This window comes from Cynocephalus volans, chromosome 1, assembly GCF_027409185.1.
Source record: "Cynocephalus volans isolate mCynVol1 chromosome 1, mCynVol1.pri, whole genome shotgun sequence".
In the NCBI taxonomy this organism is placed as follows: domain Eukaryota; kingdom Metazoa; phylum Chordata; class Mammalia; order Dermoptera; family Cynocephalidae; genus Cynocephalus; species Cynocephalus volans.
In genome coordinates this window covers 94,881,865-94,902,651 of record NC_084460.1, presented here as the reverse complement: position 1 = coordinate 94,902,651, position 20,787 = coordinate 94,881,865, and the positions used below count along the sequence as shown (strand labels likewise).

The window sequence follows — 20,787 nt, the reverse complement described above, 5'->3', positions numbered from 1 at the left end:
CCAGTTCTTCAAAACCCAGGCAATGTCACTCACTGATCAAAGTCTGTTCTCCAAGGCAAGTTTAGTTCACCTGGGGGCTCCCTGACTACTTTTGTCTCTCCTCCCTGATGGCCCTTGTCCCATGTAATCATTGGCTCTCAAGCCCATCTTCCCATCAGGTTAAGACTCCATCAAAGACAAGAGCTGTATCTTGTTTGTCATCGAATCTCTTGCATCTAGAACAATATGTAACCGGCCCACAGTAGGTTCTTTAAACTGTTTGTGGAATGAATGAATTCTTTACTGCCAATATGTTTTTAGTGGGGGGTGGCAGTGCAGGGCTAGACTATAGAAAGTGTGAAAATGCCAAAGAGAAAAAGAGGCGGTGTGCAGACAGAGGAGGCAGGTCCCTGGAGGCAACTCCTCAGGGATAGCTTTGCAAATGGCCAGCCACTTAGAGGCATGCTAAATCCTCCTTTACTAAGGGCTTTTACAAGGTAACTCTAATTGATTGCTGTAGTTTAAAATGTAGTGACACACTTGATGAACTTGCTAAAGTGGTGTTTAATGACCTGTATCTCATACAGCAGGAGGCAACGGTTAAAAACTCAAATTTGCTTGGGTTTGTATCTGTTACCATCTGCTGGTTCCCGGATCCTGAGTTACATAATTCTTATTTTCATGTTAAACATTACCAGCAATAAAAACAGAAAGAAAGAAAGGGTAGGGCCAGAGGGAGGGGAATGACTCATGTAGGACGTTTTGATTTCACACAGGCTTGACAGTCTTATTTTCTTCTCAGATATCCTAGAAAATAGAAAACAACAGCAAGATGTCTCATTGAGAAAGACCCCCTTCAACTTGATCATGAGTCAAACATGGAAGAAAAATTCCTCAGAGGGAGAAACCAAGCCCCAGACTTCATTTGTCAACAAATTCCTCAGGGGCTCAAAACTCAGGTCCTCCAATGCTAAAAGCAGAAAAGAGAACAATGACCTTAAAACAACTGAATCCCAACCCAGCGAAGGGATGCAGAAGATGGCCACCTTAGACAATGGTATAATTCTTTATTTTATAGAATACTGTTTTCCCCTAAAGAGATCTTATAGGTTAAATTAAAATTAATCTGAGTCTCTGTGCTAAACATTTATTATGCTATTTAAATGCTTTAAATGGCTTATAATTCTAATTTAATTACAAAAAGCAATATAACACTGCAGAAAGGTTTAGGGAAAATACCTAATTTCCTTTCATTATAACACAAATGACCATTTCTTCAAGATTATTTTCAGCCTTTTTTTGGTAATGCATGCATTTATGTTCAGCCAGTCAGCCAGTCAACAAACATTTATTGAGTGCCTACTATGTGCCAGCCACTGTTCTAAGTGTCAGAAATACAGCCATGAAAAACAGGACTTACGTAAACAAAGAACCAAATGCAGATATAACTTCAGGTGGTGATAAGTGATATGAGGAGAAACAAAGCAGGCTAAGGAAACGAACGATAGGATGGGGTGTTATTTTAGACAGCGAGAAGGTGTCTCTGATTTGGTGGCATTTGAGCAGAGATCTGAATAAAATCAGCCATGTAGAATGAATGAATGAATGAATGAATAGCCACTTAGATATTTGTAGGAATGGCTTTCCAGGCAAAGGGAACTGTAAATGCAAAGGCCCAGGTAGGACTGAGCCTGGAGTTTTTGAGAGAGAGCCAGGAGGTCAGGGATGCTGAGCAGAATGAGAGATATGGAGAGGAAGAGAGCAGTAGGGGACAAGTCAGAGAGTTAGCTGGGGCCAGATCAGCATCTTCTGCCCAGTAGTAATAGCTTACACGTCCCTCCTGAACTTGCATGGAGCTGTGACCCTACTTCTGGAACATATTATTACATTGCTCAGTTTCCACATAGTTACATGATGCTCATATACATAATTTTCACAGTTGCATAATATTCCACTACATGCATATGCCATAATTACTTAGTGAGTTCCGTTCTGTATTAGTCAGCTTCTGTTGCTTATAACAAAAAACAAAGAACTGGGTGATTTATAAAGAAAATGAAATTTATTGCTTACAGTTTCTGAGGCTGGGAAGTCCAAAGTCCAGGGAACACATCTGGTGAAGGCTTTCTTTGGTGGTGACTTCAGTGACAGCAGGGTATCACATTCCAAAAATGGCAGAGCAGAGAGAGAGAGACAGACTCTCTCTCCTTTAAAGCCCTCAGAACCACGCCCCTGGCCACCATGATTAATCCATTCACTATGGCATGGTCCTACAACCCAATCACGTCTTCAAGGCCCCACCTTTCAATTGCCATAATAGGATTTCCCACCCTCAATGGTTACAGTGGGGATTAAGTTTTTTTTTTTTTTAATTTTTATTGAATCAAAATTGATTATACATATTTTTGGGGTTCAACATTGAGATATGTTGATCAAATCAATATTACTAGTATATATATTGTTAGAAATCATACTTATTCTTTATTCCCCTTGTCTAATCTCTCCCTATCCTCCCTCTCCCTCCCCCCACTCCCTAATTACCCTAGATTTCTTCTCTCCTTCTGAAAGAATAATGGTTACTCTGTTGATTTGTTGCTGAGAGGTGTGATCAGGTCCCCCGGTATAATCATAGAGCAGATAGATGCTTTTTCTGTCACTTTGCAATAGAGAGATGTCCTCTTCTTTTCTTTATCTCTGCTGGTGATTCTCCTTGTGTCAGTGCACTCCAGTGGCTGGCAGACCATCTGCATGGTGGTTGTGGTGTCTAGCCACTTTCACGGCAGCCATGGTTATTGTGGTGGCTGTGGTGGGCCACCCACACGGAGGTGATGTTTTTGGCATACTCCTTAATGCTGGCAGTGTGCCTGGTTGTGGGAGGGGGGGTCTGGTTCCCTTCTCCATGCCTTAGGTCCCCAGGTGGGCCCCACATCACTGGCAGTGTGCCTTGATGTGGGAGTGGGGTCTGGTCCCCAGCTCCAAGCCTTGGGTTTCTGAGAGGGCCCCAAGGCGCTGGCAGTGTGAGTGGTTGTGGGTGGAGGTTCTGTCCTCAGCTCCATGCCTCATGTCCCCTTGCATGCCCCAAGGTGCTGGTGGTGTGCCTGAGCCAAAACTAATTTTTTGTCCTTTGCTTACTTCTAATATGGGGGAACGTCCTGTTGGAACCAGTACTTGAGCTGTGTTGTTGAGCTAAATTGCTGCTTTGCTGCTGTTTCCCTAGGGAAGGCTTTTTGTGCAGCTCAAGGTTTAATGGTTGACCTTATAGGTACTTCTGGCTCTCCAGAGACCAGGTACACCTGGGTTGTACAGAAACTCTGATCCAGGCCTGAATTTTTTCATCAAACTGCACCCCATGCAATTCTGCATTCTTGACCAGTCTCCTCTGAGTGGTCCTTTGCTGACTGGGGGGCAGATCAGCTGTCCTTGCTGTGTCCCAGTGTTCTCCTGGTGGGCCCGTCTCCCCCACCGCCTGTGCTCCAAACACTTCCCATGGGATGGGCCCTGTGCTGGTCTCTTGCAATGACTCACCAGCCTCTGAATGGCTCCCTTTTTTCAGCTGTTCTAGCTCCTTACTTCTGTGTGGGTCCACAGGAACTCTATTAGAGGTCTTTCTGTCCTGGGGGCCACCAAGGTCCTCTTCTCCCCTGCTGCCTCCAAGTAACTCCATCTGAAGGGCACAGCTGCAGCTTCTGGCAGCTCCTGCTCCATGGGCTCATCACTTCCAGCCTTAAAGCGTCTGCGGCCCGAAACAGAGCAGTTTTTTCTTTCTCTCATTGTGGTTTCTCCTGCCTTCATAAACACTGTAGGTCTCTCCTCCTCTTCCCCAGAGCTCCAGTGACCCCAGCTTGGCTGATGTTACATTTTCATAGTTGTAAATTGGTTGATTTCTGGGAGAGAGTGATGCTGGGGAACGTCTATTCCGCCATCTTGACCGTAACTCGACAGGATTAAGCTTCTACCATACGAACTCTTCAATTTAATCAATCCACAGCACCTTCTTTCACCCTTCAGCGAATATCTTTGGCTTTCCTCTCTACCATTTATTCCCTGCATCACTGTATTTTAGCTTTTTAAAAAATAAAAATTGCCAGAACAGGGATTACAAATTCAAGGGTCGTGAAAATAAATATCATCATGTCTGTGAAGTTATATCACATGCAATGCCACCAATATATTACCTATTAGATTAGTTAATGTACTAATGTGTTTTTAAAACATTTAAAACTTTTTATGGAAACGTGCAAAAGTAGAGAGAATAGTACAAGGAGCGCCCAGGTCACCTACCTTTAGTAACTATCAACCGCTGGCCAAACTTGTTTCTTCATTTACACTTACTGTCATTTCCATCAAAATGTTTGGCATCAAATACCAAAAATAATATTGTTTTATTAGTAAGTAGATTAAATGTATTTTAAGTATGTTTTTGTAAATAGGAAGTAAAAGTCTACCTTTAAAAAAAAACCGCCTCTATCATAAAATCGTTCATTTCGTTCTTAAATTTGATTTGGAGCTTCAGGAAAGTGGTTAATGAATACCCAGAACCATGATTAAATGAACAATGCAAAACCAAGCCACTGGTCCTCCCTGCTAGGTAGCACTGGCCACCCAAGTCGTGTTTGGCTTCTGCATTTCCATTTCTCCCCAAATTCAGTGGCTCCTGGGGTCATGTTAATTCTGCCCCCCAGATGGCCCTCATGCCTGGTTCCTCCTCTCTGCTGTTGTCTGGCTCTCATTGTCTCTCGTCTGGACCTCTGCACTAGCTTCCTGACTAGTTTCTCCGCTTCTGGTCTTGCTGTCTCGCCAGCCTGGCCTCCACACGGCCCCTGAGTGCTCTTTCTAAACCACAAATACGATGGCGTCTCTCACCTGCTTAAACTCCTTCACTGAGTTCCTCTCACCTTGAAGAGGAAGTCTACACTCCCCAGCATGGCCTTCAAGGTGCTCGTGATCGTTGGATATCTCTTCATGACCTCTGCCTCCCCTGACCTTCCACCTCAGCTCCACCTCCATCCTCTGCTTCTGACGCTCTTATTTACTTTTAATTTCCTGAACTGGGTGTGTTCACCCCAAGTGGTTCCCAGAAAGGCCTCCCCTTTTGTTACCATCCTCCCTGCAAGCCTCCCCGATTTATCCCTCCCTCATATCCACTCACCTGGATGACTCCTACTCATCTTTAAGGTGCAACTCAAGCACCAGTTTCTCCTGCGAGCTTCCCAAGACCCACCTGCCATACCTGGTACAATACCAGAGGTACTCATTGGCACTGTGATGTGCTCTCTGCCCACCTCCACGATCACACTTCTCATCTGCCTTGAAACCATGGTTTTCTTGTCTGTCTCTTCATTAGACATGTAGCTCTTTGAAAACAGGAACTTATCTTGGTTCCCTGTACTCTACCACCAATGTTACCAACATGTAATAATCTTTTATGAAAGTGTTGGGATTCTCCATTATAAACCAAAGAAACCAGTCTTGACACATTTAAGCTGGAAAGTCACTTATTGAGAAGATAGCGACTAGCTCACAGAATCACCTGGAGAATGACGAGCTTTGTTCAGAGCTACAGCAGCCAGGAAAAGGCCCCAAATCAGGCCACAGAACTGTTCCCGTGTGATCAGGATTATGTCCTCCACGGAACACCAGCCCTCCGACCCCCAGCCAAACTATCTGCACTGACTCATCTGTTGTGCATAGTGAGCCATGACATGGATATCCTTTGAAGAAAGAGTTTTATAGATTAAAAAAAAAAAAAAAAAAAGAAATACATAGTCTATGAGACCATGTCCAGGGATCTCGTAAGTTAGTATCTGTACTCATTTATATTTAGGTGTTTTGATAAAGATTTATCATGTTGATTTATTTTCATAATTGAGGAACTGTAAAACCAATATTCATTCAATTATTTGTTCATTCAACAAATATTTACCAAATACCTCTCAGGTCAAAGGCACTGCAGATTCCCATGTCCCTGGGAGGCTTCAGCAAATTTAAGTCACCATGCCCCTGAGACGTGAACAAGACAGGAAATGCAGCCTCCACTCTATCGATGAGTAAACCAGGGCTCTGAGAAGTTAAGTGACTTGTTCATCTGACAGACCCATGATTTGAACCAGGTCTTGCAACTGTGCTGCCTTGGATTTGTCAATCTTATTAAACATCACAGAGCACCCAAGGAGTATGTGGACTCAGAAGAGATTTCTGAATCTGTCAGTTGGTAGGTCGTTGTTGGTGACCTTTGAGAAACAATCTATTTGGATAGTTGAGTGTGGCAACCAGAAGGTGGAGGGTTAACTGGTAAGTGTGGTGAAGAAGTTGGGCCAGCAAGTATAAACCACTCTTTCCAAACATTTGACAGTAAAGAAAATGGTCGACAGAACAGTGGCTTGAAGAGAAAACAAAAGAGAAGGTTTTGTGAAGCTGGAACGTGAGCTTGGTGGTAGGTTGGAGATAAAAAGCTTAAAAACAAAGGAGAGAAAGCAATAAGATGCAATGCAGTGAAAATTTTTTAAATACAAAAATAAAACACACACACAATGGGCTTTGGAGCAAACTATCCTGGATTCAAATTCTGGCCCTGCTTCTTACTAATTAATAGTCTCTCTGAATCTAAGTTTCCAAGTCTATGAAAATTTAGGCAAAACATCCTGTACTTGCTGGCTGGTAAGAGGCAGTGCCTCCCTGTCCCCCATCCATAATTCTGCTCTGGCCTACCAAAAATTAGGGTTGCCAGATAAAATACATGCAATAGTTGGGACATACTTTTATTAAAAAGCAATTCCTTGTTTATCTGAAATTTAAATTTAACTGAGTGTCCTGTTTTTGTTTCTCCTAAATCTGGCTACCCTTACCACAATAAAATACCTTGTATCCGATGTGCCCTGATCATTGAACGCCAGATCAGAGATAAAATGTGGAGGATGCTGCCTCCTACTGGTAGAATGTGGCAACACCAACCATCCCAACCAAGGTGTGTGTTGGATGGGTGGGTGGTTTTCGGAACAAAAACAGCAAGCCACAAGACACATTGTAAATGAGAGATGGAGTTTTTATTATCCTGCTACTCTTTTAGTATAAATTTATTACTACTGGGATCCTACTATCTTTAAATTTTCACTGGTATCAATGTATTTCTTCTTAGCTGTGTGGCTTTATACCTTTTTGCCAAGGTTAACACGTTACTGCAGATTAAGAATTTATGGTTTCTTTCTGGATTCCAATATATTCTTTCATTATGTTTAAAATTGTACATTTTCATTTACAAAACCATCTTAAAGTCACTGAGTACATGCATAATTCATTTTTTCTTACACAAGTATGATGTGTTTTATGTGTATCTTAAATGCTGGTACATGCAAGTAGGTGAAGTACTGGAACATAATAGGTGCTCAATAAAATGACAGCCTTTGTTATTACAGCTATAGCATGTTAGTATAGTGTTATTGCAGAGGAACTTGGTGCCACATAAATAGTCCCTAATAACAAGAAGGGCAAATGAGGCTTTCGTGAATGCATTCTCTGAAAGAAGTTGAGAAAATGCAAAAGCTCTCCCAGGGACCTCTTTCTCTGGATTTGTGTTTATCAATTAAATGTTATAAGAAATGACCAGCAAGTATTCACTCACTCCCTGTAGCTATGTGAAGCTTACTGATGGGGATTTCAACACTTCCTCTCCTTCACCTGTTTGTTTCAGGAGGCAAATACTCATGCTTCCTTCCTGGCAGTTGCATTCACCAAAGATACAAAGAGTCTTCAAAAAGTCCATGGAAAACTTTGTACTATCTTTTTTAAAAAACATTTTTATTTTAGCTTATCAATGTACAATGTAGTTGATTTTTGTGTCCCTTTACCAATTCCTCTTTCTCCCCTCCCTCTCCCCCACTCAACATCAGATCTGTTCACTTGTCTTAACAAGTTCGAGGAAGTGTGGTGATTGTTGTCTTCTCACCCCTCCACATGTATTTGTTTGTATATTTATTTATTTATTTATTTTTAGGTCCCACAAATAAATGAGAAAATGTGGTATTTCTCTTTCTGTGCCTGACTTATTTCATTTATTTCACTTAATATAATTTTCTATATAATTTCTCTATAATTCCATTTTTCCATAAACTTTTTGAAGTACTCTCATACTTTCATGTGTTCTTCAAGCTGCAAGTGTCTCAAACACTGGGTGAACAGGTTTATTTCTCACCCAGAAGCACAAGTCAGTCATCACGCTGAGAAACCTAGGTTAGTCGATGAAAGAAAAGCCACTGAGTTTCTTAGGTCTGAGCAGCTGGTGGTGGGAACAGTGGTTAAGTTTTGTCCCTGGTAAATGCCTCCCCTTCTGAGTTGAAGTTTTACGAGGGATCAGTTCAGGGTTGTTGTCAGTCATTTCACTTGTCTTATTGTGGTCATCTTTAATACTATCTGTCATTAACAGCAAATTTTTTATTCTTATCATACAGCTAAGGCTCTCAGTTCAGAAATGGAATTGGGATCCCAGATGGAGAAAAATGAGCAGCTCCTGCAGAAGCTGGGCAAAAAGGCTGTCAACAAGTGTCTAGATTTGAGTAACTGTGGATTAACAACAACGGATATGAGGGAAATGGGTTTGTATGCAGTTGGCCTTGCACAGGGGAATGCAGGGCCTTTACCTTGAGATGAGCAGGCAAAACATACCCAGTTACCCATCTGGTAACTCAGAGTATGCTGAGTGGTCCCAGACAATTGCAGGAAACAGGATAATTGGCACTTTCTTAAGTTTCGAAAATTTGAGCTGAGTTTAGGAGAAAGGTTCATTTGGTTTTCTCCTGAGTGATTTACCTACCTACTGATTGCCTCTTGCTCCTTGGAAAACACCTGTTTATGCACGAAACTCATCCAAAAAACCAGGCCCTGCTGGGAATTTAAAGGACTATTGCGTTGTTTATTATCTGTGGAATGAAGAGTATAACTACCAGTAATTACTGCTTATACCTTTTGTACACAAAAATATACCTACCATTTGTTACACCTCAGCAGGAGTTTGGTTAGGAAGAGCCCTCTCCATACCACAATCAACACTCTTTTTTCCCAAATACCTTAAATCAAGCCTTCAATCCAATTAGATGTGTCTGCTAACAGAGAGCTATCAAACAAACTGCATTTTGAGTGAGGGGTCTTTAATTATTTATCTCAGTTTGGGTTGCTATATAACAATATACCTTAGACTGGGTAATTTATAAACAATAGAAATTTAGTTCTCGTAGTTCTGGAGGCTGGGAAGTCCAAGATCAAAGCACTTGGCAGATTTGGTGTCTGGTGAAGGCCTATTTCCTGGTTCATAGATGGTGCCTTCTCACTGTGCCCTCACATGGTATAAGGGGCTAGCTAGCTCTCTGGGGTCTCTTTTATAAGGGCACTAATCTCATCCATGAGGTCTCTGCCCTTATGACCTAATCACCTCCTAAAAGCCCTACATCTTAATACTATTGCACTGGGGATTAGGTTTCAACATATGCATTTTGAGGGGAATACAAACATTCAGACCATAACACTATTTTAATTAAAATCCATGCCACTGTGTTTGGGAAAGGACTCTTAAGAGAGAACTCTACGGCCATGGTTCTAAAATGCCTGTGTCAGAATCACTTGCAGAGCTTGTGGAAATTCAGTCACCTGAGTCCAACCCTGACTTACTGAATCTGAATTTCTCACAGTGGGCCCCAGGAATCCTGTATTTTAACAAGCTCCCCTCTCCCTGCCCCTAGGGTATTCTCACGCAAACTGAAGTTTGACTTGGATTTTGTGTATGGCTGTTGTATTTTCTTAGTGGAATTACTAAGAGGAAGAAGACTTCCTTTATGAATTAAAAAATTTGGGGAGTGAAAGATTATGGGACAGAGTTGAGCTACCAACTCAATGTTTGATGTTTGAAAAGCAAGTTTGGGGATTTTTTTTTGTTTTGTCTTAATGTAAGAGTGAGGGGTCTTTAATTATTTAATTAAATAATTAATTAATCAATAGACTTTGATACTTCTTTATAAAATTAGGATCACGGTGAACAAGATGAAATTGCTAAAGTGCTTTAAATGCTAGTAAAAAGAAAATAATTTTTCACTTGTAAGCATGGCTTCACAATTTTGTAATGTCTGGAAGTGCTGAGCCTGTAACCATAGAAGCCCAAGTGCTGCTTCTGACTGCTGACACCACTTAACATTCAGGAGAGATATTTAAGAGCAAGCAAGCAAAGATGCTTTATCCTCTCTACTCTGGCATTTCCGCTCGCAAGTCTTGTTGCTCCAGGGGGTAAAGACGTCCTTTGAGGATATTTTTCACAGAGAGTAAATTCACTTTTAATAAGCAGAGACTCAAAGCTCCAACAAGCTTTGTGTCTGTCAAAACCTCCATATCTCAGTCCGTTTAAGTATAATGGAAGCTATTTTAAGGTGGTGATAGCCAGGTAATCAGGATAACAAAGGAAACAGACAGTCTCCATGTCAGCAGTCCTGGACAACAGATCATCTCCCAGGCCGTTCAGCCTGAGGATCCAATAGGGTGATGGATGATAGATGTCAGAGGATTTTGCAAAATAAAAGGACTAGTCTACACATTATAGTAGCAGGGGTAGTAGCATCAGTAGTAGTAGAATTACCATTACCACTATGGGGTCAACTACAATAAAGGAGGTCTTATGGAGACACCACTGCATTTGTAGAGTGCAGTTATTTGGCAGAAATAGAAAACACCCCCAAGAAACCGGAAATATAAATATCACAATTTCACCAATCGCACAGCTGAGAGATCCTTGCTTCGCTGATAAGTCAACATGCCCTTCCCCTCTCAATTTTCTTTCAGTGCAAAACTATATCCTGTGCACATAGGCATCAAATTCTATTTACTAGGAATAACAACTTACATGTACAAATCTGTATTTTCTCCTGTTCACTTCTAGTTGCTTTGCTGCCTTTTTTCCCGGACTTAGAAGAACTGGCTATTTCCTGGAATGATTTTGTAGGGGGAAGCCTCCGTTCAGTCACTCAGCAGATGCATCTTGTCCGCAAGTTAAAAATCCTGAGGCTGAGTAGTTGCAGACTTACCACTGACGATGTGCAAACACTGGGTATGACGAATGCTTCCCTTAACTTTTTGCTTCACAACCAAATCCTCAAAGGCAGACTATGTCGCTGCCCCCGCAGGTGATCATGGTCCAGGGCATTATACGATGCAATGCTGTGTTGAGCATGTGTATAACTGCCAGAGAGCTATGTATCCCTATATCCAGTATCGTGCTAGTTAAAAGTGGCACTAGGATTTGAACAAAGATCTGGCCAGCTGCAAGATGCATGTTTCTCCTCAGCAATAGGAAGAGTGGACCAGAGGGCATAGTCTGGTCCCCACTTTCCAGGGAGGGATTAGCAAGAGGAAACATTTGGCATGAATTGTGTTGTTTTTACAGAAATCTTTAAAGAGATGTAAATAATCAAAATAAGTCATCAAAATAGGAAACTTCAGACCAAAAGAAGCTCTGTGGATAGAGACCAGGTGCCTGCTTTTGTGGAATTTAAATGGCCGTTATTTTGAAACTTGCTAACTCTGGGTCTCAGTTACTTTATCTCCACAATAGAGAAGTTGTAGTAGATAATAACTAAGTTCTTTTCCCAATTCCAAATTAATACTTCTGTCTCCTATTTTCCCACCCTCGTTTAAAAACAATTGATCAAAACAAGATTTTTCAATTAAAAGCAACGGTTTAACTATAACTAGAATCTCAGTGAAGTTATTCTACATACTGAACATGGAATAGACATTGTACAAAGTCATACTATTTACCCAACTGCTTGCTGGTTTATTAGACATCATTAATACTTTTTTATTCCTCTTTTGGTCTGACGTTTCTTTTTTTGGTGACTTATTTCGATTATTTACATTTCTTTAGAGATTTCTGTAAAAACAATACAATATAAGCCAAATGTCTCCTCTTGCTAATCCCTCCCTGGAAAGTGGGGGCCAGGCCTCTGGTCCACTCTTCTTACAGCTGAAGAGAAACATACATCTCGCAGTTGGCCAGATCCTAGCCTCAAATCCTAGTGCCACTTTTAACTATCTTCATGAAGATGGACAAATAATTTAACCTTTCAGAGCCTCAGTTTTCTTATCTCTGAAATGGGGTTAATGTCCCCCTCAAAACATTGTTCTGAGGATTAAAAATTTCTGTAAAGTACCGGCTACATGCCTGGCACGTAGTAGATGTTAGGTAACTGATAGTTCCTTCCTTCCTATTCTCTCATTCAGAATTACTTTTCTGTGGGTTTGCATAATCAATGTAGCCCCACTGATTAGCAGCTGGTTATTGTGTAGCAAACTCACAAATTTAACATACCATTATTCAGGTGTGAAAAGACAATTTTGTTTCTATTTTCTATGATTAACATGATCTGTTTCATAATCCTCCATCCTTGGGAAGCCAGGAAATGGAATTTCTGTCCTGGGGCCCATTCCAAACTCTTCTGGTCCAGAAGAGGGTCTGTGCCCTTGTCGCTCTGATGTTTCGTGCTCTCTTCCCTCTGCCAGAGTTGATCTCCTCTTAGACTTCTGCATCCTCTCCCACCAGGAGGCGCTTACTTATCATTCATTCTCTGTCCTCCTAGCTTAGCCTTAATGGCAGATGGAGTATAGGGAGAGTAAATGGTTGACTGAAAAAGGAACATAAACCAGCAGGCATTTCAAAATGATTACACCCGTTACAGTGGCTTAGTGCAGGACAGCACACGCATGGCACTCCAGTGCCATGTCCAATGCACACATAGCTAATCAACCATACACTCTTTCTCTCTGATCCTGGGAGACACCTCAGGGCTATAAAAAGTCACTCCCAATTCACTGGCAATGGCACACAAAATGACATGATAACATGGGGCTTCTGAACTCCCAGAACCTTAACCCATGGAATGAATAAACAGTGGTAGAAGTTCAGGCCCAGCAGCAGATACAGGGGATTTTCCAGGGCCCTTCACTGTTTGGTGTTAAGATGGATGCTGCACACCGAGAAAGCACATTTTCTTTCTGTCCATTTTACTCTAAGACAGTGAAAATCATTCCTAAGGCTGAATCTCTCTGGTCACTTCCCCTACTCTCTCCTGGTCTCCGCTCTGAAGCTCTCAATGCTTCCTTGTATGAAACGGTTTCCAAAATGCCAGTTCCACCCCTCTTTCACTGCACCCTCCTCTACCCCCAAAGGCTGTGTGGCTGTTATGTGCTGCAAGTGCCTGATGCTGTACTTGCAGTTCCTCTCTGTAGTAGTTGGTTCAGTTGCACGTGATAATCTGTTGTGATGTCAAAGTGAGCTTTACTCCTGTGGTGGTCAGTTTCCTGCTTTGTCTCACTTCTTCTCCTGTTTAAGCTTCTCGGAAATGCTGATCTCAGAGAGGGTGGATGAGAGAAAGTAGATGGATGGTACAAATATTTACTACCACAAAAGCAACTCAGTAAAACCCTACTAATAGGTGGATTTTTTTACAACAACAATATTTTGCTCATAAGCATGGCTTCAGAATTCTGGAGCAACTAGAACTGCGCGCCTGCAAATATGGAAGCTCAGCCTGCTGTGAATGGACAGGAACTGGGTCCTTTTCTTCTCTCTGCTCCTCGGCACCTAACACAGCACCTGGCCAGGCTTCCATATGCCACAAATAATGATTGTACTGATTTTGAAATAAATTCCTTGCTTTCCTGACTAGTGATCAACAGAATTTGGGGGCCATTTTCTAACAGGAGAAGCACTTGAAATGATACCTGAACTCAAAGAGCTAAATTTGTCCTGGAACAGTAAAGTGGGGGGCAACTTGCCTCGGATCCTCAGGTTCCAAAAAGGGAGCAAGATACAAATGCTTGAGCTTGTGGATTGTGCCCTCACATCAGAAGATGGGGCATTTGTGGGTAAGTGGAATTTGAAAGAGTCCTTCCCAGAAAAAAAATATAAACGTGCCCATGAGTGGATAGCTTTGGAATCTAGGTTTGCTGTGAATTTCAAGGGCGGCTCACTATATCCCCAGGTCACATGAAGCTGCACTCCCCCTCCTGCCTGCTCCGACTTTCACAGCCTGCATCTTTATGGTGTTTCTCTTCTTGTTTGGATTCCCTTCCTTCAGGTCAGTTGCTACCCATGCTGCGAAGTCTTGAAGTACTTGATCTTTCTGTTAACAGAAACATCGGTGACAGTCTAAGTAGTATTGCTCAGGGATTAAAAAGTACCTCAAAGCTCAAAGTATTGAAGTTACATTCATGTGGATTATCACAAAAAAGTGTCAAAATATTGGGTGAGTTAATGGCTGGACTTAAGATTCTATATCTAAGTATATATGATATATAAAAATATATATGATAATACACACACATCTATATATATTTAAAAGCTATTAGGAAATACAGCAAAATATAAACAGCAGTTATGTTTGGGAATAAGATTATGGATAATTGAAGTCTTTGATATGCTTTATTTATTTTCTAAATTTTTTACAGTGGACATATACTTTCATGATTATAAAAATAAGCTTTTAAAATGTACTCTGAAAAGTCCTATTGTAGGTTTGAGATAGACACTGGGCAAAATAAAAATTTCTGTGCTCCTTAAGCTACCAGGTTTACTCTTATTTTTGGAAACTTCAGCACTGTTTTGTGCTCGGAGGTAGGAAGGATTTGGTACTGATAAAAAGAATGGCTTCGATGGCCTCGGTAGTTAAAACTTATTCTTCTGTATAGAGAGTATCCATATTAGAATATGGAAAATAGAACATGACATTGTGTTTTTCCCTTCGACTTACAGAGTCTGTAATACCCTTCCCACTGGTAGCTTGTGTAAGTGTAAAACTCTATGAAAACTCCAGTGCTCAAGTGTAGCTGCAGGATTCATGTCAAAACGATTGGCAATCAGTGCAGACCTTGAAAAAGTGTGCGTAAGATCATTGTCTGATCCACAGAGGGCCAGATGGTGGGAAGTCTACAGTTATTGCTCCTTTTGGCTTTTGTCAGCACAGCGTACTCATTCAGCCTTCCTGCCTGCACTACTGCTCCCTGCCTGCTACACACCTTGCAACATGTCAGACTGGAATTTTGACTTTCTTTGTAGATGCTGTTTTTAGAGACTTGGGTGAGCTGAGGAAATTAGATTTTTCCTGCAACAAGGAGCTGGGTGGAGGTTTTGAGGACTCATCAGCACAGTTGGTCATGCTAAAGCATCTAGAAGTCCTAGATCTTCACCAGTGCTCATTAACAGCAGACGACGTAGTGTCGCTCAGTAAGTATATATTGCTGAACAACGGAAAGACTTTTGGAATCTTGGCATATGTTTGAAAATTTGGAAAATTTGAGGCATACACTTCAATTTACTTTTTATGAAGTTATTGGGAGGATCAAGTCATAAAAGTTCTGTGAATGCCCCAACATACCATTTGATATGTGTTAAATGCCCAGGAAATGTTAATGAATCTAAATTCCCCCTGTACCTGTCTGTAAGTGATAGATTTGGCACTTGAGGGAGAAAATTTTAAATTTCTGTTGCTGTTTAGAAATGAATGTCTTCGTGTCACAAAGTTGATTACAAGCGGATACGTAGGGAGAACACCAAAAGGAACAGTTTTGAGCTTTCTTTCCTTTTTTTGTGGCTGGCCAGTAGGGGGGTCTGAACCTGTGACCTTTGGGGATTTTGAGGCTTCCTGACTACCAAGTAAAGTCGAGCCACTTAGAAGTGAAGTTACAGGAAAAGAGCCAGTGGGATGGTACATAGTGGGTGCACGTTACAACTTTAGGTACCTGCAAACATAGTTCTATAATTACAACATGTAATAAATAAGTGCAATTTCCCATAACAAACAGAACAAGCACAGCCTTGACGTTAAGGGTTTTATTCCATCCGTGGCCACAGTGAACCTTCAGTATACATCCAGAATCTGACCACGGCTCACCATCGAGACCGCTACTACCCAGACCCAGGCTGCCATCATCTTATGCCTGGGTTATTGCATCAGCCCAAATAAATGGTCTCTCTGTTCCTCTTTCACTCGACTTCGTTTTCCACCCCTCCCCTCATTGACTCCGCTCTGGCCAGACTCTCCTTGCTGCTCCTCAGACACACCAGGCTTGCTCTGGCTTGGGGCCTTTGCTCTTGCTCTCTCTCCAGATCATGGGCAACTCCAGGGTAGAGAGGTGTCTTGTTCAGTGTCTCCTCTCCTCATTGCTCAGGCACAGGCACCTGCAGAGTTGGCACCCTGTTAATGCATGTTGAGTATGTGATTGAATGAATAAATGAATTAATGAAGAATAGGAATAAAAACAATTTTTGATTGTTTTAGTACGATTTAGGGAGGAAAAGAGTGAAAAGGTTTTTAGGTCAAACATCTGTCTTTTCTTTTTCTTTTTCTTTTCTCTTATTCTTATCAAACATCCATCTTTCAGACCTGCAAAATTTCTCAGACTCATCTGTCAATTTGGGGAAATGAGAAGAGTCCAAGGTGTTCATGAAGATTATTTATTTATTTATTTAAATTTTAATTGACACATTGTAATTATACATACTTATGGGGTACAATCTGATGTTTAGATACGTATATGTTGTGCAGCAATCGGGTTTGGGTGGTTAATGTATCAATCATGAAGATTAAAAAGTAACAAAACAATCCCTTTCTGAGCTCTGCGTGGAGCATTATGGGATATCATCACCCCCTTCACTTATCACAGCCCGAGTGTCTTACCTAGGGAGACACTCATGAGTTAGTCCACCAGATTCCCTTATAACATGAATGCCACATCTCATCTTGTTACTCCGAAGAAGATTAAAGTGCTAGAGGACCTCAGTTGTTACCACTAGTATAACAGAGGGAGAAGCCTTCTTCATCTGGGTTTGTAGACACCGACATTGGTGAACGGCCTTGGAAAGCAGATTATTTAATAATGGTAGCAAACGGATTGTTCTCCTTCTGCTTAACTTTGAAAAGATGGAAATTAAAATACATCCTGCTTTATACCTTATGATGTAAAATAATTGAACATTCTTTTATCCGATCATTCTAGACAGCTCCCAAGAAATAGAATTATATATAATTTAGCCAACAACCATTGATTAATCCTCTAGCTGCGCGAGCCACTGTGCCACGGGCTACCGAAAATTCATGCATTCAAGGAGCTTCAGTTTGGTAGAGACAGGAATTAATCAATACATATCCAAATTATGTGGTGAAATACAAAATGCTATTGGGGGATAAAAGAGGAGGAAAAAGTTACAACTGCTGGGATCACAAGGGCCCGCCTGCCTTCCCTCCCCTCCACCTTTCTTTCCTCAGACCTCCTTCCCTCCTTCCACGAACCTTTGTACCTTTGATGTTCCAGGGATTGATCCCTACTCTGGGGATGAGGTAGTCCCTACACACAGAGCTTGCCTTAATGAGGGAAGACAGAAACAAATACAAAAATAAGAAAATATCAGGTAATGGTGGGTGCTGGAAATAAAACAGGGTGCTGTGATAGTGACCAAGGTTTGATTTGGCTTGGGGGGCCCTGGCAGGCTCTGGGGAGGTGAGCCAGCCCCAAGGAGTTCCCAGGACACTACATTTCCCACCTCGGTAAGAGCTGGGGAAAAGGCAGAAAAAGCAGCAGAAAGATAGTGAACTGAAAATATCTCCCGGCCTGGCCGAGCCCGTCAGGACCCCGCTCGGGTGCTGTCACCAACAGGTACCGGTTCTGATTGCTTGTTTTCATTGCCTTACTGCTACTTACATTCTGAGAAAAAAATAATATGGAAAATTAACTGAGCAGTTAATACCTATGTGCCTGGCTTTGTACTATACAAGACAAGTCATTTTACCTTCCCAATGACCCCGTGAGGTTGGTATTTTACATTTGAGAAAACTAAGGTTCAGAATGGTTAAGTAACTTGTCCAAATCACCCAGTTCTTTAGTAGTAGATCTAGGATTAGAACCTAGTTCTGTCTCCAAAGTCTTTGCTCTTAAATTCTAGCCTGGAGAGAGGCTTGGACGTAGAAGAGCCCAGGCAGCACAATGAAAAGATGGCAGGATTGGGTGGTATGTAAGGGTGTGTGAGGGAGGGGAGGGTCAGACTGGGAAGAGCTGTAATTGCCTCATTAAGAAGATTGTGGGAACCAACACCCAAAGACTCTCTGTGAGACGGTGCCTAAAACATGTCATTGTTGATATTTTATTTTATTTTATTTTATTTTATTTTTATTTTTATTTTTTTTAATTTTATTTTGTCGATATACATTGTAGCTGATTAATGCTCCCCATCACCAAAACCTCCCTCCCTTCTCCCTCCCCTCCCTCCCCCCCAACAATGTCCTTTCTGTTTGTTTGTTGTATCAACTTCAAATAATTGTGGTTGTTATATCTTCTTCCTCCCCGCCCCCCGGTTTGTGTGTGTATGTGTGTATGTGTGTGTGTGAATTTATATATTAATTTTTAGCTCCCTCCAATAAGTGAGAACATGTGGTATTTCTCTTTCTGTGCCTGACTTGTTTCACTTAATATAATTCTCTCAAGGTCCATCCATGTTGTTGCAAATGGCAGTATTTCATTCGTTTTTATAGCTGAGTAGTATTCCATTGTGTAGATGTACCACATTTTCCGTATCCACTCATCTGATGATGGGCATTTGGGCTGGTTCCAACTCTTGGCTATTGTAAAGAGTGCTGCGATGAACATTGGGGAACAGGTATACCTTCGACTTGATGATTTCCATTCCTCTGGGTATATTCCCAACAGTGGGATGGCTGGGTCGTATGGTAGATCTATTTGCAATTGTTTAAGGAACCTCCATACCATTTTCCATAGAGGCTGCACCATTTTGCAGTCCCACCAACAATGTATGAGAGTTCCTTTTTCTCCGCAGCCTCGCCAGCATTTATCGTTCCTAGTCTTTTGGATTTTAGCCATCCTAACTGGGGTTAGATGGTATCTCAATGTGGTTTTGATTTGCATTTCCCGGATGCTGAGTGATGTTGAGCATTTTTTCATATGTCTGTTGGCCATTTGTATATCTTCCTTAGAGAAATGCCTACTTAGCTCTTTTGCCCATTTTTTAATTAGGTGGCTTGTTTTCTTCTTGTAAAGTTGTTTGAGTTCCTTATATATTCTGGATATTAATCCTTTGTCAGATGTATATTTTGCAAATATTTTCTCCCACTCTGTTGGTTGTCTTTTAACTCTTTTAATTGTTTCTTTTGCTGTGCAGAAGCTTTTTAGTTTGATATAATCCCATTTGTTTATTTTTCCTTTGGTTGCCCGTGCTTTTGGGGTCGTATTCATGAAGTCTGTGCCCAGTCCTATTTCCTGAAGTGTTTCCCCTATGTTTTCTTTAAGAAGTTTTATTGTCTCAGGGTGTATATTTAAATCCTTAATCCATTTTGAGTTGATTTTAGTATACGGTGAGAGGTATGGATCTAGTTTCATTCTCCTGCATATCGATATCCAGTTATCCCAGCACCACTTGCTGAAGAGGCAGTCCCTTCCCCAGTGAATAGGTTTGGTGCCTTTGTCAAAGATCAGATGGCAGTAAGTGTGTGGGTTGATTTCTGGATTCTCTATTCTATTCCATTGGTCAGTGTGTCTGTTTTTATGCCAGTACCATACTGTTTTGGTTATTATAGCTTTGTAGTATAGCTTAAAGTCAGGTAGTGTTATGCCTCCAGCTTTATTTTTTTTGCTCAGCATTGCTTTGGCTATTCGTGGTCTTTTATTGTTCCATATAAATGTCTGAATAGTTTTTTCCATTTCTGAGAAAAATGTCTTTGGAATTTTGATGGGGATTGCATTGAATTTGTATATCACTTTGGGTAGTATGGACATTTTCACTATGTTGATTCTTCCAATCCAAGAGCATGGAATATCTTTCCATCTTCTTGTATCCTCTCTAATTTCTCTCAGCAGTGGTTTGTAGTTCTCATTATAGAGATTTTTCACCTCCTTGGTTAACTCAATTCCTAAGTATTTTATTTTTTTGGTGGCTATTGTAAATGGGCAGGCTTTCTTGATTTCTCCTTCTGCATGTTCACTATTGGAGAAAAGAAATGCTACTGATTTTTGTGTGTTGATTTTGTATCCTGCTACTGTGCTGAAATCATTTATCAATTCCAACAGTTTTTTTGTAGAGGTTTTAGGCTGTTCGATATATAGGATCATGTCATCTGCAAACAGGGACAGTTTGACTTCATCTTTTCCAATCTGGATGCCCTTTATTTCCTTCTCTTCTCTGATTGCTCTGGCTAGTACTTCCAACACTATGTTGAATAGGAGTGGTGAGAGTGGGCATCCTTGTCTAGTGCCTGTTCTTAAAGGAAAAGCTTTCAGCTTTTCCCCATTCAGGATGATATTGGCAGTGGGTTTGTCATATATGGCTTTAATTATGTTGAGATACTTTCCCTCTATACCTAACTTATAGAGGGTCTTTGTCATGAATGAGGGCTGAACTTTATCAAATGCTTTTTCAGCATCTATAGAGATGATCATATGGTCCTTGTGTTTGAGTTTATTAATATGGTGTATCACATTTATTGATTTGCGTATGTTGAACCAACCTTGCATCCCTGGGATGAATCCCACTTGATCGTGATGAATAATTTTTCGTATGTGTTGCTGTATTCTGTTTGCTAGTATTTTAGTGAGGATTTTTGCATCTATATTCATCAAGGATATCGGCCTGTAGTTTTCTTTTTTGGTTATATCTTTACCTGGTTTTGGTATCAGGATGATGTTTGCTTCATAGAATGAGTTTGGGAGATTTGCGTCCGTTTCAATCTTTTGGAATAGTTTGTAAAGAATCGGTGTCAATTCCTCTTTGAATGT

The 20,787-nt window shown here is 41.1% G+C and overlaps 1 protein-coding gene across 1 annotated transcript in view; it reads left to right on the top strand.

Moving 5' to 3' along the window:
* The first annotated feature begins 846 nt into the window (after positions 1-846).
* LRRC31 (leucine rich repeat containing 31) overlaps positions 847-20,787 on the top strand; it is a 35,781-nt gene continuing 15,840 nt past the window's right edge. The window contains exons 1-6 of the mRNA XM_063103822.1: positions 847-1,036; positions 8,424-8,567; positions 10,892-11,059; positions 13,711-13,875; positions 14,088-14,255; positions 15,065-15,232. Coding sequence (XP_062959892.1) covers positions 847-1,036; positions 8,424-8,567; positions 10,892-11,059; positions 13,711-13,875; positions 14,088-14,255; positions 15,065-15,232 — 1,003 coding nt within the window. The remainder of the gene's footprint in view (positions 1,037-8,423; positions 8,568-10,891; positions 11,060-13,710; positions 13,876-14,087; positions 14,256-15,064; positions 15,233-20,787) is intronic.